At 43.0% G+C, this 25687-nt stretch overlaps 1 protein-coding gene across 7 annotated transcripts in view; it reads right to left on the bottom strand.

Moving 5' to 3' along the window:
- Positions 1–25687, bottom strand: part of STAU2 (staufen double-stranded RNA binding protein 2) — a 353166-nt gene that overhangs the window by 276874 nt on the left and 50605 nt on the right. For 4 of the 7 annotated variants that reach the window (XM_089661030.1, XM_089661034.1, XM_089661035.1 and 1 more), the window contains exons 4-6: positions 18534–18693; positions 17829–17882; positions 5244–5379 (exon numbers count right to left, since the gene is read on the bottom strand). In XM_089661030.1, the coding sequence (XP_089517156.1) occupies positions 5244–5379; positions 17829–17882; positions 18534–18693 (350 nt within the window). The remainder of the gene's footprint in view (positions 1–5243; positions 5380–17828; positions 17883–18533; positions 18694–25687) is intronic. The other 3 variants (XM_089661032.1, XM_089661036.1, XM_089661033.1) reach the window with 1 other exon arrangement.

Here is a 25687-nt window from a genome sequence, read left to right as displayed (position 1 = left end):
GTCATGGATATAATGATAAAAAAAAAAAAAGAGGGTGGCATAGCAAGAGTATGTGATACTAAAGGCGGATCATTTGTAAAACCTCCCTCTTTATAGGATATTAGAATTGTCAGTAACAATCAAAGTTAAAATGAAAATAGTATCCAGAAAAGGAACACAAACATGTATGATCTGTAGAGAAAAGCTTTTGTATATTGGTGTTTAGTGAAGGGTCCCCATGCACTGGGGTGGTTGGAGGGAGAACACCTTTTAATTTACGCAAGAGGAAGAGTGCCTCTTATACTGGCCATACACTAATCAAAATGGTTCCACTTCTGTCACTGATCAATGTGTTTTGACAGCGTTGGGTGCCAGAATACAATGTTCAAAGTGGAGATTCCACCATTCATGTGGTTTGTGTGGATGGATGAATCTGGTGTTTTGTTCAGCATGAAAACATCTACAGGTAGTTGTGGGAATTGTGATAAAAGAAAGGCATTAGATACTTTTGTAATTGTTCTTTTTGCCTCTTAAATGTCAAAACAATAAGGAGGGAGAATAGACATGTCAGAATGGAGAAAGGAGAACAAGCAGCAACAAAAAGCAGGATGAAGACCAGGTTCACATATGTGCGGTGCCGGTTTCAGTGCAATTTTTAAAACAGTCTGGTGCGCTTTTGTTCAGGAGTTCAGGTTCAAATTTTTGAAGTGTATGACACTTGAAATGGCAACTGAACTGGCCTGAAAATTGCACTTAACTCTTTAAAAATGCATTGGGGCTGGCCCACACATATATGAATCAGCTCAATAGAAAGCCGATTTGGTTCACATGTCATGCAAATCAGATGTAGTTCAAAACGCATTCCAATTCGCATATATGAAGTGGAGCTTAAGCTTCATGCACATTGATGGTGAAAAGGCAAAAAATGCAAAAGCCACAGGTGGCAAATACAATGAGTCGTAAAAGTAAACGACCGTTTGCGCCTATACTCATGTAAACCTACACATGTGCATATTTCATTTTCTCTGAACACAAAGCAATTAATAGAAGGTGGCAAAGAGCTTATGGCAGTGTTTCAAGAAAAGGGTTATTCTCACTGGATACTTCAAATGGGCAAGCATAAAGAACGAAATCAGAAATGGGCATCTCTTCAAAACCCCAAAGGAATGTTACAAGATAGCAGTTAGGAAGTTTACAAAACGCTGAAAGTACTCAAACCTAAGGTATATTAAAAAATTGTAAAACGTGTTATCTACAAAAAAGGTTGTCAATGCAAAATGTTGTATAAAGAAAAGCACAGTGACTAAGAGGTTAGAACTTCCACCTAACAGCACTGGGGTTGTTGGTTCAAGTCCCAATCACGGCACTATCTGGCCTGGAGTTTGCATGGTCTCTCTGTGCCTGCTTTGGTTTCCTCCGACACTCCAAAGACAAGCTGGTAGGTTAACTGTCTCCTGTCTTAAGTGGCCCTAGAATGTGTATGTATGAATGTAAGTTAGGGTCCTTAGATTGTAAGCTCCTTGAGGGTTAGGGACTGATGTAAATATATGATATAAATGAAAAGCACTGTGTAAACTGGTGGCGCTATACAAGTACCTGTAATAATAATAAAAGACTTAAAGCGCTTCGAGTAAAAACAGGCAAGTACATAAAAGGGATATCCTGACTAAGAAAAAAAATCTTCCAGCCCAGTTGGAGGACATTTTAGTTTTTTATCATGAGGCATACTCTGACGGTCTTGAAGTAGCCAGCATTTACTACTTACATTATTCTGAAAGAAGAGGAGACTGATGCAAAGGTGATTCGAAAAGAGACAATGTGGATCTCTATTGTATATAAAGAAACCCCCAATGGCTAAAACGGCCTGTCCTGGGAGTGGTACACCAGCTCATGTCGTACCCCCTGCACATATAACAGGGGGGAGGTGCATCCAAAAGCAATAACCTACAAAAAACCCACAAGAAAAGAAAGTATACAGCACGTCAATGGCTAATGAACAGGATATGTTTATTGGACATAAAAAATGACACTGCACATCCCATACATTCGCTCTCCCCCACCGCCCACCCAAAAACCATCCACCACCCCCAAAGAAAACCCCTCTTTGGGGTGGGGATGTGCCTTCTGGAGGGGTTTTCTTTGGGGATTGGGGGGGGGGGGGCATTTTTGGGCGGGCAGTGGGAGGAGGGAATGTATGGGATGTGCATTGTCATTTTTTACGTCCAATAAACATATCCTGTGCTGGGGTTAATATGTTCAATAAAACGTCTATGTGCAATAAATTGATGCAATTAACATACATAACACTAAACTAATACAAAAGCCAAAAATCTGCGTACCTGCTGTTTTTTGTTGCTGAATTGAATATCTACTGCAATGCTACAAGTGTACACATGGCCAAATACATATGAATACAGTGCTACAGCAGTGGCCCATTGTAGATGGCACTAAATTCAAACAAAAGATGATTCTATGAACAGCCTAATGCACACGGGGCAATTACATGCGTGCCCTGAGCAGGGCCATGTTATACTGGCATGGGAATGTACAGGTGTTGAGTGCATCGAAGTGCCCACATTGTTGTCTACTCACCTGGGGTGAGTTCAGGAACACAAACCTGAACCCACATGGATGTCAGAGCACAGCAGTTGGATGCGTGCAGCCGCTGTGCCTCAATAGTCATAAATAGGACTGTCTGCACGGGAATGCACAGAACACCTATGCATCACCATGCGTGTGAATATGACCCTGCACAGGGCAAGGATGTAATCATTCCTTGTTGAACAAAGCAACAGTTCAATTGTCATATTTGCACAAAACTTTGGCAGTTTTTCATTATGAAAAGAATAATCTAAAACAGCTTATTTATGCTTGTGGCCAGAGGACAGTAAAAATAGGCAGCTGAGCCACAGTTTTACTGTGCAGATTGCTCCACTTAACCTTACAGAGTAACAGTTGTAAACATGCAGCAGCTGTGACAATTAGAAAAATGTACACCCAGTCACCTTTGGCAGGCAGGGCCACCACCAACTGCAACCTATTCAAATGAATGTTGCCACAACTGCCCTGCAAACACATGCAAAGCTCAAATTGCAGCAAAGTGGTGCAGGCTTTTGACAGTTAAATCAGGCAACCAGGACACAGACAATCACTTATGTACTTTATATATGTTTGCACTTTATACACTATGGATTTATTTACATGTTGTGATGATAAAGTTTTTGTATATTTGCACAAACAATTCTGCACCTTTTAAATATAGGTAGGTCATATATTTGGGTTAGTAACATATTTGTATGCACTGGCACTTTATAGCGTAGGGTTATGTTACATAGGTTGAGAAGGTGAGTACTGTATATATGGACTATTTATAAATTGGATGTTGATACAGCAGCTGAGAAGGCTGATTAAAGGGAAAGCAGATCTTTAACACTGAATGTGATGCAGAGGAGCCTGGTTAGCTCCTAGTGCCTGGTTTTCCTATCCCAGTACTGCTGTATACAGAATTAAATTAAGCAAATATCGATATTTGCGAAAGAAGGCAGTAGCTTTGAAATGCATTGCCATGCCCCATTCACTGCCCCCAGTGTGTGACATCATTGCCAGAATTTCCCACGCTGTCATCACTAGGTGACATATCAGCATGGATGTCACTCCACTTCCTCAAATCAATCTTTCCAAAACAGAGCTGTTACTATTCCCTCCAGCCCGTGCCCCCTCCCCTAACTTCTCCATCAAGATCAATAACACAGTCGTCAGTCCCTCCCCTCATGCCAGGGTGCTAGGTGTAATCCTAGACTCCCATCTGTCCTTTCAGCCCCAAATCCAATCACTGTCCAAATCTTGTAGACTTCACCTCCGCAACATCTCCAAGATACGACCATTCCTAACCTCCGAAACCACTAAGCAACTTATTCATTACCTTGTTATATCTCGCCTTGACTATTGTAACTCCCTCCTCATTGGCCTACCGAATCGCAGGCTATCCCCTCTTCAGTCTATCATGAATGCTGCTGCCATTCACCTTACTAATTGTTCCATATCTGCCATCCCATTGCCCAACGAATAAAGTTCAAAACATTAACAATACCATATAAAGCCATTTATAACTCTGCCCCAAATTACATCACCCATCTTGTCTCCAAATATCACCCAAGCCATACTCTCCGCTCCCCGCACTACCTCCTGTTCTCTAGCACCCTTGTCTCCTCCTTCCATGCTTGTCTCCAGGACTTATCCAGAGCTTCCCCCATCCTCTGGAACTCTCTACCCCAATTTCTCAGACTATCGCCGACTCTACTCACTTTCAGGCGATCTCTGAAAATCTCTCTCTTCAGGGAAGCCTATCCTGCCTTCAGCAAATAATGGAATCTTCTATTCCTCCTACCAGTCCATCCCCCACAGTTATTACCTTTTGTACCACTAGCCCCTCCCTCTTAGATTGTAAGCTCTAAGGAGCAGGGCCCTCCTAACCCTCTTGTATTGAACTGTATTGTTGCTGAATTGTCTCCAGTTATATTGTAAAGCACTGAGCAAACTGTTGGCGCCATATAAATCCTGTATAATAATAATCTCGTTTTCTACCACAGCAGGCCAGACCCTGATGGCGGCTTTACCCACAAACAATGCTTGGGAAAGAGAAAACTATTTGACTTTATTATTTACATGTGCACTTACATCTGATCCACATTTGTCTATTTACAAAAAAGGAGTTTTATTTTGCACTTAGATTGCGCCCTCTGGTGTTTACTCAACTTATGACCAGTTGGAGATATCCAAATGACCTCTACGAGGAGTTGCAGTGAGTGTGTCCCAAAAGAGTTAAATTAACTCTTGGATGTCCAGATTCAAATTTGGTTACTTTTTCTGGTATGCAAAGCGGCCACTTTCCATGTAGGTTCCCACTGCGCCATTCTTTAGAACGTTTGCTGAATATGACATATTATTTGCACCTTTACATTTTATTAAACATATAACTCCATGAATTGGTGCTTTTTTCAACAGATGTTTGACGTTTATGGTTTTAAGTAGAAATTCTTGTAAATTTTTACCAGGGTTGACTATAACACAACAGCAAATAAATTCAAACTATGAATTGACACGTAAAGAAATATTCTTGTAAAGCAGACAGATTTTTCAGTAATTGTTTCTCTCTTTAAATGAATGCTATTGTTACTGAGGAGGGGAGGGGTTCAGTCATGAACTAATCAGATTCAGGTTTAAAAAAAAAAAACAAAAACAATTGACCATAAAACAGTTTGTACCTCTGATTGTACATGCCCCGATAATTGTAGTTGGTGCGGTGGTTTGGAAGTGGTTTAGGATCTAAAGGCCTGTAAATGGCAGGCTCACCTCTCTTCATGGCCAGACCGTTCAGCTCAACTGTTGGAGTTATGCTGCCTGAAAAGACAAGATATTTGGTATCAAAAAAGGCAGGTGTAATTTAATTGCAAAGCAAACATCCCACTACAGTCAATTAGCTGGAGGTTCCCATACTTATCAAAGGTAAGTTCATTCAAAAACTGTATGCATTTTTTAAGTTTTGGCATTTACGTTAACTACCTTGTCTACCTAAAGTGGAACTCCTACCTAAAATAATTTTCTTCTAGTTTTGAATACCATGAGAAAGCTCAGAACCTCAGTCAAGTTTCTGGTACTGTCTAAGTCCTCATTAGGGAGATTCACCCTTTTGTGTTCTTGTCCTTGTAATTTCTATAGCCCGAAGGCAAAAGCTTACAACTGTCACAGGAACACAAATAAAAGAAAGATAATCCCATGAGGACACATGTTCTGTCAATTTCTCTCGTATCTTCTCTGGGGACAGGAATGCAGGGAAATCTCCCTGAAGGGGTAATACATAGAACTAAAGACCTCCCAGAGGTTCAAAACATTCTCTATCTAGAATTGAAAATAAAAAATTTTTAGAGATACACTTTAACAATGGCTCCAGAAAAGATCCTTTCTTAGTTCTCCATATCACCCACTGACTGCTTTCCAGTATAAACACATGGAAAGAGCAATATGGCCCATGTGACCGTGTTGCTTTGATCAAAACCATGCAAAATCTATAAAAGCTATAAAGACAAGTGGTATCCATCGGGGCAGGTCCCTCCTTTAGGATTTCTGGAGCATTCAAACTGGATTTCAATACGTAAATGAAAGGGCAGCACAGTGGCTAAATGGTTAGTACTTACACATAGCAGCACTAGAGTCGTCGGTTTGAATCCCAACCACGGCACTACCTGCCTGGAGTTTGCATGTTCTCCCTTTGCCTGCGTATGTTTCCTCAAACATTCCAAAGACATGCTGGTAGGTTAACTGGCTCCTGTCTAAATTGGCCCTAGTATGTTTATTTATGAATGTGATTTAAGGACTTTAGATCATAAGCTCCTGGAAGGCAGGGACTGATATGAATGTGCAATATACTGTATATGTAAAGCATTACGTAAACAGACGGCGTTATACAAGAACCTGGAATAAATAATAAAATCTGCATGCCTGGTACTTGTGAAAGATCAGCAGTGTAGGGTCTCGATAAAGGTGCCTTAAGGTTGCTGCAGTGCCTATTACTTTCAGTTAGTTTACAAGACAATGCTGAGCAGGTTGGACTCCTAAGTAAAACCTCCACCAGCCAGCTTAGGGTTGTCATTGCTGAATCGTTTTTAAAGCCCCTGAATTTCTTTCACCTCAAAAAATGAGAACTCATGCAGACTCACTATGAGAGACGCAATTGAGCTCTAACATACAAATCCTGGAAGATTTCTGCACCTGGGGAGCCACAGGTGGCATGTACAGCCAGCCAATGAAGTGAATGGCTGTATACACTTGTACTTGGGTAACGCCGATGCTTCTTTGCTGTTTACACACACATGTGCATATGACATATTTGCTGAATGTGGAACTTTCACCTGCAGCTCCTGGGGTGCATAAAATCGCTGGGAATTTTTATGCGAGAACTCATTTGTGACTCTCACCCCCCCCCCCCCCCCATGTGCATGAGCCCTGAAATGACTCTCAGTGTCAAACAATAATTGGAGAAATCTGATCTGACCCAAAAAAAAGATGAAAGGCTGATTTCCCCAGCCTGGTTCATGTGTTTTAATCTGACATTACATCTTCAATGAAAAAAGTTTTCATGACTTAACTGCATATTTTATTCAGCCAGTTCAGGGTGCACACACACCACCACCACCCACATAATCAGTGTAGGTTATACCTCACTATGCATGTGACCTTCGTTTGGTATTTATTAGTAAATACCGCTTGTCAGGAGGATTGTTTTGTTTGCATTCATTCACGTCAGCTTTTACTCTCAATGACATGTATTGCACAGCTGTGTAGAAGGGTGTGAGACTGAAACACAGGATCTTATTAGCAGCTAAGATGTCAACTGTCTGGTGTATTGCACAAGGGATGAGCGTGTTACAACAGAGATTTAAGTACAATGAATAGCACCAATTACAACTGGTACAAGCCTGTCCATCACTAGCGTGCTAAATCGTCACATGGCAGCTGTTCAACAGTACCTTGTAAGATTCGGCTTCCTGCAAGTGTGCAAAATTAATTATGCAACACTAAACAAACATGTAAAGCATACCACACAACATTCTGAGATCAGAAAGGTGGACACCTTATATTATAAAGTACGAAGACCAGAAAGACGTCAAATGCAGGTCAACCACACCTGTCAGTGAATTTGGAATTATTTCAAAAAAGTGTTACAAACTGACGTCAAAAACACACTCTACACAGCCCAAAGCCCATCAATATGGCCTATTTTTTTTATTTTTTGCACACGTTAAATTGTACATGGGGGGGGGGGGCTTGGCTTATGGAGCTGTGGGACGTGTCCCTCGGCAGCTCCCAGTCCACACTGCTCCAGCAGGGATATTTACCCTCTCCTCCGCTCCTCTAACCCCACATATGGGCAGGAACCAGCACTGGAACCCCAGAAAGTCGGGTAGGGGGTCGCTCCGGAGGCGATTTGGGCCGTTTCTTCACAAGGTCTGTGGCCTCTCACTCTCCGGTAGGCAAGATGGCGCTGTCATCTCTGTCTCCCTCTCCTCCGGACACAGGCCGACATGCAGGTGAGCTCCCGAGGCCGCCTCTCCTCCCCTGGAGACTCACAGGCTTTCCTAGTGCTCACGCAGCCTCTCTCAAACATCCTTATGCTCTGGATATACAGTCCCACATCAGATCCTTACATTCATATATTAGATCTCTACCTACTAAACAGGACTTTGAACACTGTATAAAGCACATTGAAAACACATATAAGCAGATTTTGGATTTTAAATAAGATATATGTGTCCGTATGGAGGAAATCGAAAACACGTCTGATGGTCTCTGTAAAGCCTTGCAGTCTCATGAAGAGAACCTTAACTCTCATACCGTCTTACTGCAGCAACTTATGTACTAACAGGATGACATAGAAAATAGAAACCGCCGCAACAATATCAGAATTCGGGGTATTCCAGAATCTGTAGAGCCTAAGGACTTGGCTATTGCTGTAACCATGATTTTTAACCAATTACTGCAACAGCCTAAAGATATGCATATCGAACTGGACCGAGTGCACAGGACACTGGGCCCCAGGAACCTTGATCCCTCCTTTGTTCGTGATACATTGTGTAGAGTTCATTATTACAGGGTCAAGGATTTATTTATTTCAGGTTCTTATATAGCGCCGTCAATTTACATATATATATACACATATATATATATATATATATATATATATATATATATATATATACACATATATATACATATATATATATATATATTACATTCACATCAGTCCCTAACCCTCAAGGGGCGTACAATCCAAGGTCCCTAACTTACTAACTTACATTCATACATACACATACTAGGGGCAATTTAGAGAGGATCCATTGAACCTACCAGCATGTCTTTGGAGTGTGGGAGGAAACCGGAGTACCCGGAGGAAACCCACGCAGGCACAGGGAGAACATGCAAACTCCAGGCAGGTGGAGCCGCGGCTGGGATTCGAACCAGCGACCCTAGTACTGCCAGGCAGAAGTGCTAACCATTTAGCCACTGTGCCACCCTATGCCATTATGCGCGTGGCCAGCACACAAGATACCATACTGTTTAATGTGACTCCTGTCATGCTCCTCCCTGATCTCTCCCACTAGATGCTGAATACGCGCAGAGCCATGCGACTGCTCATGCAGTTACTACAAAATCAACACATTTGCTACCTGTGGAGGTTCCCTTTTCACCCCGAGCCTCTCATAATGGCAAGTCTGCAAAGTTTTGCACTCTCGGGGATTTACCCAACTTCCTCAGCACTTTTGAATTACCCCAGGTGTCTTTACCGGAACGGCCTTTTCCACCGCCAACACCGGGATCACCTGTCACACCACAATGGGAACAACTAGGCGAGAAGTAGCACGCCTGGTCCTCTTCTCACAAGGTTCCAGATGACTGAATGACTCTCCGCTTTGAATAGGGAGGTTCCCTCCTTCTGTTTTTCTTTACATGGGTTCCCAACCTTGCCATATGGTTTTTGCTGATCCTATTGTTACTGCCTTAGTGTTTTTATTATTATTAGTGATTGAGTCGCTGTTGTTCCCAGTTGCTTCCATTTTGTTATCATACCACTAACAGTTGACCGTGGAATATTTAGTAGCAAGAAAATTTCACGGATGAACTTATTGAACAGGTGGCAACCTATCACTGTACCACTGTGCGTGACCCATTCTTCACAAATGTTTGTAGAAGCAGTCTGCATGCCTAGGTGCTTGATTTTATACAGCTGTGGCCATGGAGGTGATTGGAATTCCGGAATTCAATGATTTGGAGGGGTGTCTCAATACTTTTGGCAATATAGTGTATGTTTCATCAAGTAAATAGATACCGAATATGTCATGCCCTAAAACTGCACCTGTGATACGGCAAAAATTACAGTACCCAAAATTGCCCATAGGTAATGCTTTGAATACAGCTCATCAGTTCAGAGCTTAAAGAGTAAGTTCACCTTTTGGACCAAAATAATAATGCACTTTTTTTGCAGGTAAAAAAAATATGTGTATTTATTACTTTTGTCCAAAGCAGCCTGTAAAGCATTGCACCCGTGATCAGTAGATCGCTGATGCCATGCAGGTCTCCTGCAGACCTGTCAGAATATCTGCTAGCCATACGGGATGTATGGCCAAGCAGATATTCTGACCGGAAGCTTGATTAAACTACCACGGCACTCCACAGCGCCGTGGTAGTTCATTGAAAACTACAAACCGACAGCTGCTAAGGCTGCAGGGACTTGTAGGCACTCGAGTGATGCGGCCATGTGGGCAGAGCCCCACATGGCCACTCTGTTTTCAAATCAGAGATAGTACAGGGAAAAAAAGTGCACTTTCACACAAAGCACATTTATCCTTTTTTACCCCCTATGCTGACCTGAATGGTGTACCCCCTTCCTTACTGGATACAACTACAGATTAGTGGTGCACCGAAATTAAATTCCGGTGCCTAAACCAAAACTTCAAGATGCACTTGGCAAAAACTGAAATGGACAGTTTAGAAAAAAGCAATAATAATTTAATTAATGTGGATGCGTTTTTGCATTAAAGTCTATGTCAAAGCACCAATAACCCTATTTTCGGCTGCTGATATATTGGTGCATCCCTGCTACAGATCAGTTCCAACAAGGTACTATAGTATGGACATTCCAGTTTACAGACAAAGTGTATGCAATTGCTTACATTTCTTTTTACACTTAGCTCTTTTTTATGATATTTAACTTTTTAATGGGAACAATGGGAATTAAGGAGAATAAGTATGAGCTGTGATGTATCTGTAAAATAGAACACTCTTCCTAATTTAAATAGCTAATCTGTCTTCAACATTCATAATAACTGGTTCTAGTAAACATTTCACATCCACCTCGGAAAAAAATAGGGTTAGAAAAACAACATTAAAAAAATTATTAGGTAAAATGGTTCCCACAAAATGTTTATTAAAGCAGAGATAATAAGATGCAAACTGTGGTAACCAGACAGCAAACGGAATTTTAGGGTACTACACTTAGCAGATTATTACTGCTCATTGTACAGCATTACAGAAAGAAAATCCAAATTTTTCATGAGCGATTCCCTTGCCATCACTATATGCTCTAATCCAAAACATACAGTGGATTACATGTAGCCAACAAGAGCATATAAATGCCCTACTTGCGGACAATGTCCTTATGTATATTTAATCACCGCATACAATCCCAACTTGCTACAATTACTGCTCAGGTTTTCAAAACGTTTGGCTTACCATTAAAGTAAAATAAAACTAAAGCTTTGAAAGTTGGCTTAGCACAAACCATAGTTAATTTGTTGTGTAGCAATTTAGAATGTTATGTGTTACCAAATCTATTCTCTATCTGGGGATTAATGTGAAACCTATCTATAGACACCCTACTCCAAAAATTGCCTCTTAATAAAACAGCTTATAGTCACCTTGTTAAAATGAACATACTACCCAGATTGCTTTACTTATTTTAGAACACTTCCCATAGATGTCCCAAAAAAGGAGTTATTTCAACAACAAAATAAAATTATCCACTTTGTCTGGGGCCATTGAAAACCCAAGATGAATAGTCTGGTCTTATTTACACCAAAGCTTCCTGGAGCTCTGGGCTCCCCAACCTTTTAGAATACCAACATGCATCTCAGATAGCGCAAGTGTCTTATACTGAAAACACAAGAAATAAACAGGATAAAATAAAAGAAAAAAAGGGACACTTACAAGAAAGCTTGTCTATAGAAAAAAGTTTTTAATTTTCTTTGAATGAGTTCAGAGAAGATGACTCTGATGTTCTTTGGAAGTGAATTCCAGAGTTTGGGAGCACAGCAGGAAAAGGCTCTGTCTCCCATCAAGTGTAAGTGAGTAGGGGGGGCACAGAGAAGACCAGAATTTAAGAAGCGGAGGTTACAAGGGAGAGAGTAAGTTGATAAAAGTTCAGACAGATAATGGGGTGCCAAGCCATGAAGAGCCTTATAGGTGAGCAAGAGGATCTTAAAGTCTATGCGAAACCTGATCAGTAGCCAGTGCAAGGACTCCAGGATAGGGGTAAAATGGTACCAAACAGTCTGGATTCTGGCTGCAGAATTTTGGACATATTGAAGTCGATTAATTATGGATTTAGGTACACCAGCGAATGGAGCATTGCAGTAGTCAAGTCAGGAGAACACAAAAGTATGGATCAGCTTTTCAGCTACATTGTATAATAGCATAGGACGCAGCCGCGCAATGTTTATCAAGTGGAAAAAAGATGTTCTGAAAGCATATTGTACATGTGGATCAAAGGTTAAACTAGAATCAGCTATCACCCCTAGATTTTTCACTTTAGACAGGAGCTCAAGTATAGTGCCATTAATAGGTTACCAGGACTGGCCTTACATAATTGATCAGGGGTGCCAATAAGCATGATTTCAGTCTTGTCGCAGTTTAATTGAAGGAAATTGTGGAATTTAAACGATGTGGCCACACAGCACCATGTTCTATATACAGTTGCAAGAAAAAGTATGTGAACCCCTTGGGATTACGTGGAGTTTTGCATGAATTGGGCATAAAATGTGCTCTGAATGTCATCTAAGTCACAACAATAGAAGAACACAGTCTGCTGAACATAATACTACACAAACATTAGATGTTGTCATGGTATAATTGCACATAACATGTAAACATTCACAGTGCAGGGAGGAAAAAGTATGTGAACCTTTGGACTTAACTGGTTGACCCTCCTTTGGCAGCAATAACCTCAACCAAACGTTTCCTGTAGTTGCAGATCAGACCTGCACAACGATCTGGAGTCATTTTGGACCACTCCTCTTCACAAAACTGTTTCAGTGTAGCAATATTCTTGGGATGTCTGGTGTGAATCGCTCTCTTAAGGTCATGCCACAGCATTTCAATCGGGTTGAGGTCAGGACTCTGACTGGGCCACTCCAGAAGGCGTATTCTGTGCTGTTGCAGCCATTGTTTTGTTGAATGACTTGTATGCTTTGGGTCATTGTCCTGTTGCATCACCCATCCTCTGCGGATCTTCAGTTGGCGGACAGATGGTAGTACGTTTTCCTGCAAAATGTCTTGATAAACTCTGGAATTCATTTTCCCATCAATGACAACAATCCGTCCAGGCCCTGAGGCAGCAAAGCAGCCCCAAACCATGATGCTCCCTCCGCCATGTTTTACAGTGGGGATGAGGTTTTGATGTTGGTGTGCTGCGCCTTTTTTTCTCCACACATAGTGTTGTGTGTTCTTCCCAAACAACTCAATCTTGGTTTCATCTGTCCACAGTATATTCTGCCAGTAGTGCTGTGGAACATCCAGGTGCTCTTTTGCAAACTTCAAATGTGCTGCAATCTTCTTTTTGGACAGCAATGGCTTCCTCCGTGGTGTCCTCCCATGTACTCCATTCTTGTTTAATGTTTTCCTTATTGTAGATGTGTCAACAAAAATGTTAGCATGTGCCAGAGATTTCTGTAGGCCTTTAGCTGACACTCTGGGATTCTTCTTTACCTCATACAGCATTCTGTGCTGTGCTCTTGCAGTCATTTTTACAGGACGACCGCGCCTAGGGAGAGTAGCAACAGTTCTAAACTTTCTCCATTTGTAGACAGTCTGTCTTACCGTGGACACATGAACATCAAGGCTTTTGGAGATACTTTTGTAACCATTTCCAGCTTCATGCAAGTCAACAATTCTTGATCGTAGGTCTTCTGAGAGCTCTTTTCTGCGAGGCATGGTTCACATCAGACAGTGCTTCTTGAAACCAGTAAATCAAAACAGGTGTGTGTTTTTTAAGGGCAGGACAGCTGTCAGCAACACATCCAATATCATCACACTGATTGGAGTCAAGGTTGGCTCACTCCTGGCTCCAATTAGCTCTGGGAGAAGTCATTAAGCTAGGGCCTCACATACTTTTTCCTCCATGCACTGTGAATGTTTACATGTTATGTGCAATTAAACCATGGCAACATCTAATGTTTGTGTAGTATTATGTTCAGCAGACTGTGTTCTTCTATTGTTGTGACTTAGATGATGTTCAGAGCACATTTTATGCCCAATTCATGCAAAACTCCACGTAATCCCAAGGGGTTCACATACTTTTTCTTGCAACTGTATGTTAGCAGTGTCCCAGGTTCCAGGGACCATGTTTGGGATCCAAGTCTTCAATTTAATTCAGTAGGTAATGGGAAAACATGTATCCAGAGCACCAGAAATTGCACTTTTCCAGAACTGGAATCCCAAATCCCTAAAAAAGCCAGAAGATTGATCTCTTACATGATTCTAGGAGCAAGAATTGCAATTTCATTGGATCCTCTAAAGATGTTAGAACCAGTCAATGGTGCTATTTGACTACATAAAACAAAAACTAAATTGGACTAAGATTAATGACAAACTTACAAGCACCCTCCAAAATAATCAAACCAAGTTCAACAAGATGTGGGATTCTCAAATTCGATACATGTCAGTGGACTGATGTGGCTTCAGAACACCCTCTCTACGAATTCTGGTCATTTCTCTTTTTCAATATCATTCCCATTTCTTTTATTTACTACCTTGCTCTTTCATTTCTTCTTTTTTCTGTATTACTGTGTATTTCCTCTCTCTTCTCTTGGAGACACCCTTTTTACCAGAATGAAAAAGAAAATCTCCAACAGAGCTTCTGACTGCAGTAAAATCTAAAAAGTGGTACTAAGGGCAAAAAAAATGGCATAGGATACAGTATGCCATTAGAAAGCAGTCTGTTTTTCCAAGTCCCCCCGTCTCTCATTACTTTTTTATACCTGTTGCTTTTTTATACCTGTTGAGTTTGCTGTCGTTTTTCAGTTTTCTTTAACAGACCAAGCTGTACAGCAAAAGTGACAGAGTTGAAACAAACCATTTAAACTAACAGGGGTGCTTACAATGCTCAGCTTTTATTAGGTTTAAACTTTTATCCCAAGAGGAAAGGAAATTGATTAATGTAACTGCTTTAAAGTGTTAGCTGGAGTTGGGATTTGATTTATTCACTTATGTAACGTTCATCTGAATCTACCATTTCCAGACAGAGCTGCTGTCCAGGGGGGCTTTGTTGCTCCTTCATAGATAGAGAAGAAACTCTAGCATAGAAGTGTGTTACTGGTCAGATCAGCAGGTGAAATAAAACTAAAATCTATATGCAAAAGAAAATAAATGTTTTGGGTATAGATACACTTTAAAAAGAATTCCAGCCTAAACCTAACTAGTTTTAAAATGTTCTCTCCCACCCATGCTGACTAAAGTAAGATATACACGGACCGAAAATTGGCCAGTTGAGCAGAAAATGCCAGCTTCTATCGAAAGGTCATGCTGGAAAACCAGAAATCAATCAGCGCTTGCAGCCAATAACTTCAGCGCTGAACTACGTATTCTTACAGAAAGGAGGGGCAGGATTCCCCACTGCCGGAATACAAATAGAACAGTGGGAGAGATTCCTGATCTGTCAATTTTTTTCATTCAACCCACTGGATGAACAAAAACACTGAACGTGTATACACACTGAATAACCTGTATAAAAAAAAAAAAAATGTATACACTTACCAATTTTCAGCCCACTCCGGTCAGGTTATGTGATCCCCTGTGTCACTCAGCAGCAGCTGCAGGGGAGAGGAGAGAGCGCTCGACCACGGCTAGGAATTTTGGGAGTGGTGATGTCACCCATAGGCTTTCAGGTTTCAGCCGTTGTTAGTGCTCCCTCTCCCCTGCAGCTACCACTGACTAAGAGGAGCCAGATCACATGACCAGAGCAGGCCACAAATAGGCAAGAATATACAGGGGTTGGGCAAAAAAAAAAGGAAACTACATGATTTGCAGGTGTGAAAGTGACATGTTCTGTGTTGAAAGCGGAAGTGATGCAACACTCTCTTGCTTCCTCTGGGTGATGAGACACTTAGCTAACAGGTGGGAAGCCTCACTTTCGTCATTCACTGCATGCGCTACTAGTAATCTGCAAATTGTTGGTGCCGGCTTAGCTGGTGCCTCTGTCACTGAAATTGCCAATTTATTTGCCGTGTCTTGAGGAACAGTATCAAAGATTATGACGGCATATACAGTTTCAGGGAAAATGGAGGCTGATAAGTATAAGCGCGGTAGACATGGTCAACTGACCGAAAGACAAAAGGACATTATGCAGGATTGTGACACGGTCTAAGAGAACAACTAATGCAAAAGTGACTGCAGAGCTCAATCTCAGTCTTCACCAGATCCTGCGCAATGTCTTTTTGTCTGTTGACTGCGCTTATGCATATCAGATGATGTTTTCACAGAAACTGTATATTCCGTGATAACCACTGATACCGTACCTCGCGACATGGCAAATAAATTGCTAACTTTAGTCACAGAGGCACAAGCTAAGCGGGCAACAATTTGCCCTCTTTGAAGCTCAGTAGGCTCTGAAATAACTCTGTATTACTAGTAGTGCACGCAGTGAATGATGAAAGTGAGGCTCTCCACCTGTTAGCTAGGTGTCTCATCACACAGTAGAAGCAAAAAAATGTTACATGACTTCCACTTTCAATGCGAAACATGTCATCACTTTCACACCTGCAAATCATGTAGTGTTTCCATTTTTTTGTCTAACCCCTGTACATCTTTACACAGGTTAGTCAGCATAAGTGTTAGGAGGGGGGAGGGAGCATTTTTACAACTAGCTAGGTTTAGGCTGGAATTCCACTGGAATTCCTTTAGCACTTACAGTAAACCTGCACTATGAGAATATGAAGTGTGCCATTTTTGGCATAGGCTGAAAGCACAAGGCAAGGCAGAAGGGCCTGATCAGCTTACAATGTTGGCCCTCCATCTTCCAGTCCTGTCATGCATAGGAGAACATATTTTAGCTGTCTGGAGTTCAGCTATAAGGAACTTCACAAGACTGACTGACTGACTGACTACCTCATCTGGCATCCGGCATACATGGCTCAAAGTGGCCTTTTGGCACCTTCTTAGTAATACACGGATAAAAAAATAAATAAATAAAAACGACCTGTTGGCACTCCCCAGCTCAACAAAAGAGCCAGGTTGAAAATTGTGGGCCAAACAGTGACTGCATTCTATCATTTGTAGCCACTGTTTGCGTAATCAGACAGCCACAGGTGCTACAGCTGACTGAATACAATAGCCAGCAGGGGAGATTCCTCCATTCATGCTGTTTAGCATAGACAGGGGTATTGATTGTTTTTTCTTGGTCAGCCCATGGGGTATCACTAGCCTTAGTTCTGTAGAAGAGTATGGGAAAACAATCCCACTGAACTGGAGGTGTACGTAGCATGTCACAGCAAGGCTCTGACACCGGGAAATTTGAGTAGATTTGTATTTGTAATGACAGTATGATAGCACAGAGAATAATTTGCAGGATACTCACCTTCCTGCATTCCATATTGTAGCTTCAAACTACAGCTAGTCATTTACATGTGTTCCTGCATTTACATATGGTCTGGTCCTGCATCTTCAGACCGTTCGAAGATGCGCACTTCACCTGGCAGGCAGTCACATCTACTACATACCAATAATCTATTAGTACTTGTCCACTTCTGTCATATCTCCCATGACAGTGATCTCTTAAGCTGGTCAGGTGCAACTGTTTGAATTGTTAGATGGTCTCACAATTGCAATGGAGATCATTACAAGAAACTCTTGTCAAGTAACCTAATCGAAATACTGGTAAGTACATTTAACAATAAAGCAAATATTTGTTAAGGTTCTGGCAGCCCACATAAAGTGTGATATTAACCCATAAAACATCACTGGTTTATTAGGTAAAGAATACCAGCCCATCACAGTAACATTACCCTTCAGCCAATGCAATTTACCTTTAGCAGAGAGTCTTGTTGATGAATATACATTTCCACGCCGTGCAGCAGCTTCTGTGTGGCGGCAGATAAAAACAATTACCATGTGTCGGCACTGCTGAGACTATTAGTTCTAGATCACCTTATGATAAAGCCTATGTATAGATGTGTCAGTGTGTCATGTGAAGCAACTATGAAGAGACATTAGCAGGAACTTCTAGTCACAGGGATACAAGAGATCTTTTCCTTTGCCCCATTTAAATTCCTTAAAAAATAGCAAATAAAACCACTGCAGTGTGAGCTAATCCTAAACCTAACAAGTCTATAAGGAACCTCAGTCTACCCAAACCTGATATTTCCGATATAGAAGCTTTCTGGTGAATTAAATTACCCTTTGGGTTCTTATACCTCTCAGGGATGCAGACAATGAAATATCTGCATCTGAACTCCTGGACCTGCCCAGTTGCTGTGACAATTATGAAATCTTATTGGCTTTCTCATTATAAAGCATGCAACAGCAGGACCAAGAGCAGTTGGAATTCCAACTAGAAGACCCTACATCTCTTGTTTCCAGAGAAATATGAGAAACCAGCATCTATAAAGAAGTGAAAAGTCAGTTTTGGGTAGAATGACCATATATTGCACAATTCACTATTAATAAACGTGACTAAATTATGTAAAATATTATAACAATTTTAATTTTGAGTAAGGTAACAGCAAGCTTACCTGGGTTGTTGCTGATAATGTTTTTAATCTGTCTTGCAGCAGGTTTGGGGAGTTTGGTTTCCAACAATGATAGACTGGCTGCAGCATGTTGCGCTTTCTTAATGCTTGTGCTCTCTGCTTCCCATGACTGATCTCCAAGTGTCAGCTGTACAGTAAATAACTTGAAGAGAAATCAAGAAAAGCAACTACTTTAAAGGCAGCTTAAACATATAATAAACACATTAGGCAAATCTAATATTTTCTTAACTAGTTGCCGACCGCAGATAGCCGAATGACAGCTGCACCGCGGCCGGCCAGTTCTGGGAGGCCGTCATACGACATCCTCCCAGAATGCGCTCTCCCGCGCGCCCCCGGTGACGCGCAAACGGCAATCTCCGTGATCGCTGTGTCCTACGGACACAGCTGATCACGTGATGTGGTAAAAGGCCAATCACAGCAGCCTTTTACTACGTGAGAAGCCGTGTCCAATGATGCGCTGATCACCGGGAAATGCAATTGCCAGTTCTCGGCTGCACTTTCCTCATGCGGTCAGATCGTGAGGAAAGTACTGCCGATTACCGGCAGTTGTCAGAGCAGGGAGCGGCACCAATCATCAGGGTACTGACGATCAGTGCCCTGATGATCGGTGACCAGCAGTGCCACCCACCAGTTCCATCCACCTGTGCCCAGCAGTGCCGCCCACCTGTGCCCACCAGTGCATCCCAGCAGTGTCGTCAGTCAGTTGCGCCAGTGCCCAGCAGTTGCGCCAGTCAGTGCCGCCTACCATTACCCATCATCAGTGCCGCCTATCAGTGCCCATCAGTGCCGTCTCATCAATGCACATCAGTGAAGGAGAAAAATTACCTGTTTGCAAAATTTTATAATAGAAACAAAGAAACTTTTTGCTTTTTTTTTTTTTTTTTTGTTTATAGCGCAAAAAGTAAAAACACCCAGCAGCAAGTAAATACCACCAAAAGAAAGCTCTATTTGTGAGAAAAAAAATTATAAAAATGTCATATGGGTATAATGTTGCATGAGCACGTAATTGTCATTCAAAGTGTGACAGTGCTCAAAGCTGAATATTGGCCTGGTAAGGAAGGGGGTATAAGTGCACAGTAGGCAAGTGGTTAAAGAGAATAAAAACTTAGCTGGAACACCACAACACACATACCAGACTGAAGCATCAACTGGATAACAAGGTTTGGGCCAAAGTATCAGAAAGATTAAAGCTAAAATCAGGGTTGTCTGAATACACAAGTTATATGTATTCTTACTTGTAGCAGAAAAAGACACAAATTAAAGCAGCTCTACATCCATAACTATATTTTTTTTCAACGCAAGGGTAAGTATATATGTGTATATATATATATCTCAATTCAATCATCTGTGTGTTCAAGCGTTCATCTTTTACCCCATTATATGACCGGAGATGATTAATTTAGCAACATCAGTATGTAACAGTTAACAAAAAATGTATGACTGATTTACCTACTAAAATTATTTTAATTTTAGTTAGGTTAAATAGAAGGCTTTACATTGGCAATAATTTTTTAATTCATTATGACCCAACAAATGGACAAAAAATGTGGGGAAAAAAACTGAATTTTTGTACTCCCCTAAAGTCCTTTTTTTAAGTTTACTGAAGAACACAGCCAGATCTTGATATCATAAGGAAGGGTTTGGTTATGCCACCTGCAGGTGCAGGACACTAGGTGCAACAAAAAAAGGGGTTGGGCTTGGCATCTTGGGGACAGCCCCTGTTGGTGGCCAAACCCCCATTCTCTAACATATATCTCAGTTAGTAGCCAGTAGTATTAGAAGCAACACCAGGTCCCCTCATGCATTCTCCCTCTACAAATCTGCCTTCCTCACCTACACCTCCTCCCTCCACGCCGCCAAGCAGGCCTACTTCGTTGACCTGATCAACACCCTCTCAAACTGCCCTCGCCGACTCTTCTCCACCTTCAACTCCCTGCTCTCTCCCCCCCCTCCTCCACTCAGTACCTCACTTACCGCCCACGAGATTGCCACTCATCTCCATAGCAAGATTGACGCAATCCGCAAGGACATAGTCAACTTGCAGTCTACCTCCCCATCTAGCCTCCCCCCTTCCATCACCCTCTCATCTCTCCCCTCCTCTGACCTTGCAACGGCACTGCCCCCCACCACACCCAAGGCCCTGCCTACCGTAACCCCCCCATCACTGCACTCCTTCAGCCCTACTACCACTGAGGAAGTCACCAGAGTCTTCTCAGAAGCCCGCCTCACTACCTGCCCCCTGGACCCTATCCCCTCTCAACTCCTCCGGTCACCCCCCTCTTCCCTCATCCGCTCCCTTACCCACATCTTCAATCTCTCCCTCGCTACTGGCGTCTTCCCCTCCCCCCTAAAACATGCGCACATCACCCCCATACTCAAAAAGCCCTCCCTGGACCCCACTGACCTCAACAACCTCAGACCAATTTCCCTGCTGCCACTCATGTCCAAGCTCCTTGAGCGCTTGGTCTACGATCGCCTAAGCGCCCACCTAACTGACAACAACCTCCTTGACCCACTACAGTCCGGCTTCCGTCCCCTACACTCCACCGAAACTGCCCTCCTCAAAATCACCAACGATCTACTAACCGCCAAAGCCAAAGGCGACTACTCTGTCCTCCTCCTCCTAGACCTCTCTGCGGCTTTTGACACAGTCGACCACCCCCTCCTCCTTAATAAACTACTCTCCCTTGGCATCAGAGACTCCGCTCTCTCTTGGTTCTCGTCCTATCTATCCCAACGCTCCTTCAGCGTTTCCTACAACGGCGCCACCTCCTCTTCCCTCCCCCTCTCTGTTGGGGTCCCCCAGGGCTCTGTCCTTGGACCCCTTCTCTTCTCCATCTACACCTCCTCCCTTGGCAAACTCATACACTCCCACGGCTTCAATTACCACCTCTATGCTGATGATACTCAAATCTACCTATCCACCCCTCACCTCACCCCCACATTCTCCGCCCGCATCACTCACCTCCTAAACGACATCTCTGACTGGATGTCGCTCCATTTCCTCAAACTCAACCTCTCCAAAACCGAGCTTCTCGTCTTTCCCCCTTCCCGTGCCCCACCCCCCATCCTTTCCATCACTACCAACACCACCACCATCAATCCCGCCCAGCAAGCCAAGGTCCTTGGCGTCATTCTGGACTCAAACCTTTCCTTCCAACCTCATGTCAAATCACTCACAAATACATGCAGGCTCCACCTTCGCAACATCGCCAAAATACGCTCCTTCCTTACCCCAGACACCACTAAACTACTCGTTCACTCCCTGATTATCTCACGCCTGGACTACTGCAACTCCCTCCTCATCGGCCTACCCCAGTGCAAACTCTCCCCGCTTCAGACCATCCTGAACTCAGCTGCCAGACTCATCCACCTCACCAGCCGCTCCACCTCTGCCACCCCCCTCTGCCTCTCCCTCCACTGGCTCCCCATTGCCCAACGCATTAAATTCAAACTGCTCACTCTGACCTACAAAGCCATTCACAACACTGCCCCTAACTACCTCACCGACCTGATTCCCAAGTACCACCCTACCCGTACCCTTCGCTCTTCACAGGACCTCCTTCTATCTTGCTCCCTGGTCTCCTCCTCCCACGCACGACTGCAAGACTTCTCCAGGTCCTCCCCCATCCTCTGGAACTCACTACCCCAATCCATCAGACTGTCACCTTCCCTCCTCACCTTCAGGCGCTCCCTGAAAACCCACCTCTTCAGGGAAGCCTACCCCACCCTCACCTAACAGCCGCTGCCCTTCCCTCCTCCTACCACTCCATCCCCCACAGCCATTTCCTCCTGTACCTCTACCCCCTCCCTCCTAGATTGTAAGCTCAAAAGAGTAGGGCCCTCTTACCCCTTGTGTGCTGTTTGATGTTACTGTACTGTTTCATGTATTGTCCCCCCCTATTGTACAGCGCTGAGCAAACCCTTTGGCGCTATATAAACTCGATAAATAAAATAAATAAATAACACAACCGAGATGAGAAAAAAATTGGACGGGTGTTGTGCCCTTCAACGAATACAGAGAAAAGGATTTTACCGTGACTACAAAAATCCCGTTTCCACTTCCGTTCATTGAAGGACAGTTAGATCGTCAGATCAAAAACAGATGGGACATCCCAAAGCAGTGCCAAAGACAAAACCGTGGGCCAAATCAAACCCAAACCAAAAGCAAGAAACCACAACCCGGCAGACTGCAATACCTTTTGAAACAGGCATCTGCAGAGGCAACCACGTCAATCTTGTCGAACTTGGTAAAAGTGTGTACAAAGAACCAAATAGCGACTTTTCAAACCTGAATAATGGAAGCAGAATGATCAAAGGCCCAAAATGCACTCATTGCCCTAGTAGAGTGAGCAATAACAAGAAACAGAGGTTATTAGCCTGACAGGGTATAAGCTTGAACCACCATTTGGTGAATTCACCAGCATATAGAGGACGATGATGCTGCTGGCCTTTCGTTGGGTCATCCATAATGATGAACAAAGAATCAGTGTTCTGAATACAAGCAGTAGAGTTCAGGTATACTAGAACAACCCTAACCACATCCAAGTAATGAAGAGCCACTTCCTTAGGATGAGAAAGGTTGGGCACAAAGAAGGCAACAAAATATTTTCAGTCAAATAGAAGACTGATGTCGCTTTTGGAAGAAAGGACAAAGGTTGAAGTACTGCCTGAAATTTGTTTTTTTTTTGTGGGGTTGTATATCCACTTTTCCTATGGGCCAGTTGATGTTTTGATCATTTTTGGTATATTACCTATGCATGTATATACACTATATTGCCAAAAGTATTAGGACGCCTGCCTTTTCACACACATGAACTTAAATGGCATCCCAGTCTTACTCCATAGGGTTCAATATTGAGTTGGTCCATCCTTTGCAACTATAATAGCTTCAACTCGTCTGGGAAGGCTATCCACAAGGTTTAGGAGTGTGTCTATGGGAATATTTGACCATTCTTCCAGAAGCGCATTTCTGAGGTCAGGTACTGTTGTAGGGCGAGAAGTCCTGGCTCACAGCCTCCGTCCTAATTCATCCCAAAAGTGTTCTATCAGGTTGAGGTCAGGACTCTGTGCAGGCCAGTCAAGTTCCTCCACCCCAAACTCGCTCATCCATGTCTTTATGGACCTTGCTTTGTGCACTGGTGCGCAGTCATGTTGGAACAAAAAGGGGCCATCCCCAAACTGTTCCCACAAAGTTGGGAGTATGAAATTGTCCAAAATGCCGTGGTATGCCAACGCCTTAAGAGTTCCCTTCAGTGGAACTAAGAGGCCAAGCCCAACCCCTGAAAAACAACCCCACACCCTAATCCCCCCTCCACACAACTTTACACTTGGCACAATGCAGTCAGGCAAGTACAGTTCTCCTGGCAACCGCCAAATTCAGACACATCCATCGGATTGCCAGACAGAGAGGTGTGATTCATCACTCCAGAAAACAAGTCTCCACTGCTCTAGAGTCCAGTGGCGGTGTGCTTTACAGCACTGCATCCGATGCTTTGCATTGAACTTGGTGATGTAAAGCTTAAATGCAGCTGCTGACCACGGAAACCCATTCTATGAAACTATGCACTGTTGTTGTGCTAATCTGAAGGCTACACCGAGCTTGGAGGTCTTTAGCTATTGACTCTGCAGACAGTTGGCGACTTCTGCACACTGCGCTGACCCCACTCTGTCATTTTGCGAAGCCTACCACTTTGTGGCTGAGTTGATGTTGTTCCCAGTTGCTTCCACTTTGTTATAACACCACTAACAGTTGACCGTGGAATATTTAGTAGCAAGGAAATTTCACGGATGGACTTATTGCACAGGTGGCAACCTATCACGATACCACGCTCCTGAGAGCGACTCATTCTTTCACAAATGTTTGAAGAAGCAGTCTGCATGCCTAGGTGATTGATTTTTTTACACCTGTGGCCATGGAGGTGATTGGAACACCTGAATCCAATGATTTGGAGGGGTGTTCCAAAACCTTTGGCAATATAGTGTGCATCTTATACAGAGCCTCCAGAAAGTATTCACAGCGCTTAACGTTTGACACATTTTGTTATGTTACAGCCTTATTCCAAAATGAATTAAATTCATTTTTTCCTCAACATTCTACAAACTATACCCCATAATGACAACGTGAAAGAAGTTTGTTTTGAAATCTTTGCAATTTATTAAAAATAAAAAAGGGAAAAAAAAAAAAAAAAAAAAAAAAAAAAACACAAAACACATGTACTGTACATAAGTATTCACAGCCTTTGCTCAATACTTTGTTGAAGCACTTCGCACCGATTACAGCCTCAAGTCGTTTTGACTATGATGCTACAAGCTTGGCACACCTATTTTGGTGCAATTTCTCCCATTCTTCTTTGCAGTACCTCTCAAGCTCCATCAGGTTGGAGGGAGAGCATCGGTGCACAGCCATTTTCAGATCTCTCCTGAGATGTTCAAATCAGGTTCAAGTCTGGGCTCTGGCTGGGCCTCTCCAGGACATTCACAGAGTTGGTCCGTAGCCACTCCTTTGTTATGTGGGCTGTGGGCTTAGGATCGTTGTCCTGTTGAAAGATGAACCATCGCCCCAGTCTAAGGTCCAGAGCGCTCTGGTTTTCATCAAGGATGTCTCTGTACAGTTATCTTTTCTTAAATCCTGACTAGTCTCCCAGTTCCTGCCGCTGAAAAACATCCCCACAGCATGATGCTGCCAAACTCATGCTTCACTGTAGGGATGGTATTGGCCAGGTGGTGAGCGGTGCCTGGTTTCCTCAAGACATGACGCTTGGCATTCAGGCCAAAGAGTTCAATCTTTGTTTCATCAGACCAGAGAGTTTTGTTTCTCACGGTCTGAGAGTCCCTCAGGTGCCTTTTGGCAAACTCCAGCCAGGCTGCCATTTGCCTTTTACTGAGGAGTGGTTCCTGTCTGGCCACTCTACCATACAGGCCTGATTGGTGGAGTGCTGCAGAGATGGTTGTTCTTCTGGGAGGTTCTCCTCTCTCCACAGAGAAACGCTGGAGCTCTTTCAGAGTAACCATTGGGTGCTTGGTTACTTCCCTGCCTAAAGTCCTTCTCCTTTGATCGCTCATTTTGGCCGGGTGGCCCACTCTAGGAAGATTCCTGGTGGTTCCAAACGTCTTCCATTTACGGACGATGGAGG

The sequence above is a fragment of the Staurois parvus genome, unplaced genomic scaffold (genome assembly GCF_062004578.1).
Source record: "Staurois parvus isolate SC_StPar_1 unplaced genomic scaffold, SC_StPar_1.0 ptg001302l, whole genome shotgun sequence".
Taxonomy (NCBI): Eukaryota; Metazoa; Chordata; class Amphibia; order Anura; family Ranidae; genus Staurois; species Staurois parvus.
Note: the sequence above shows the minus strand (reverse complement) of the source record. Positions and strands in the feature narration are given on the sequence as shown.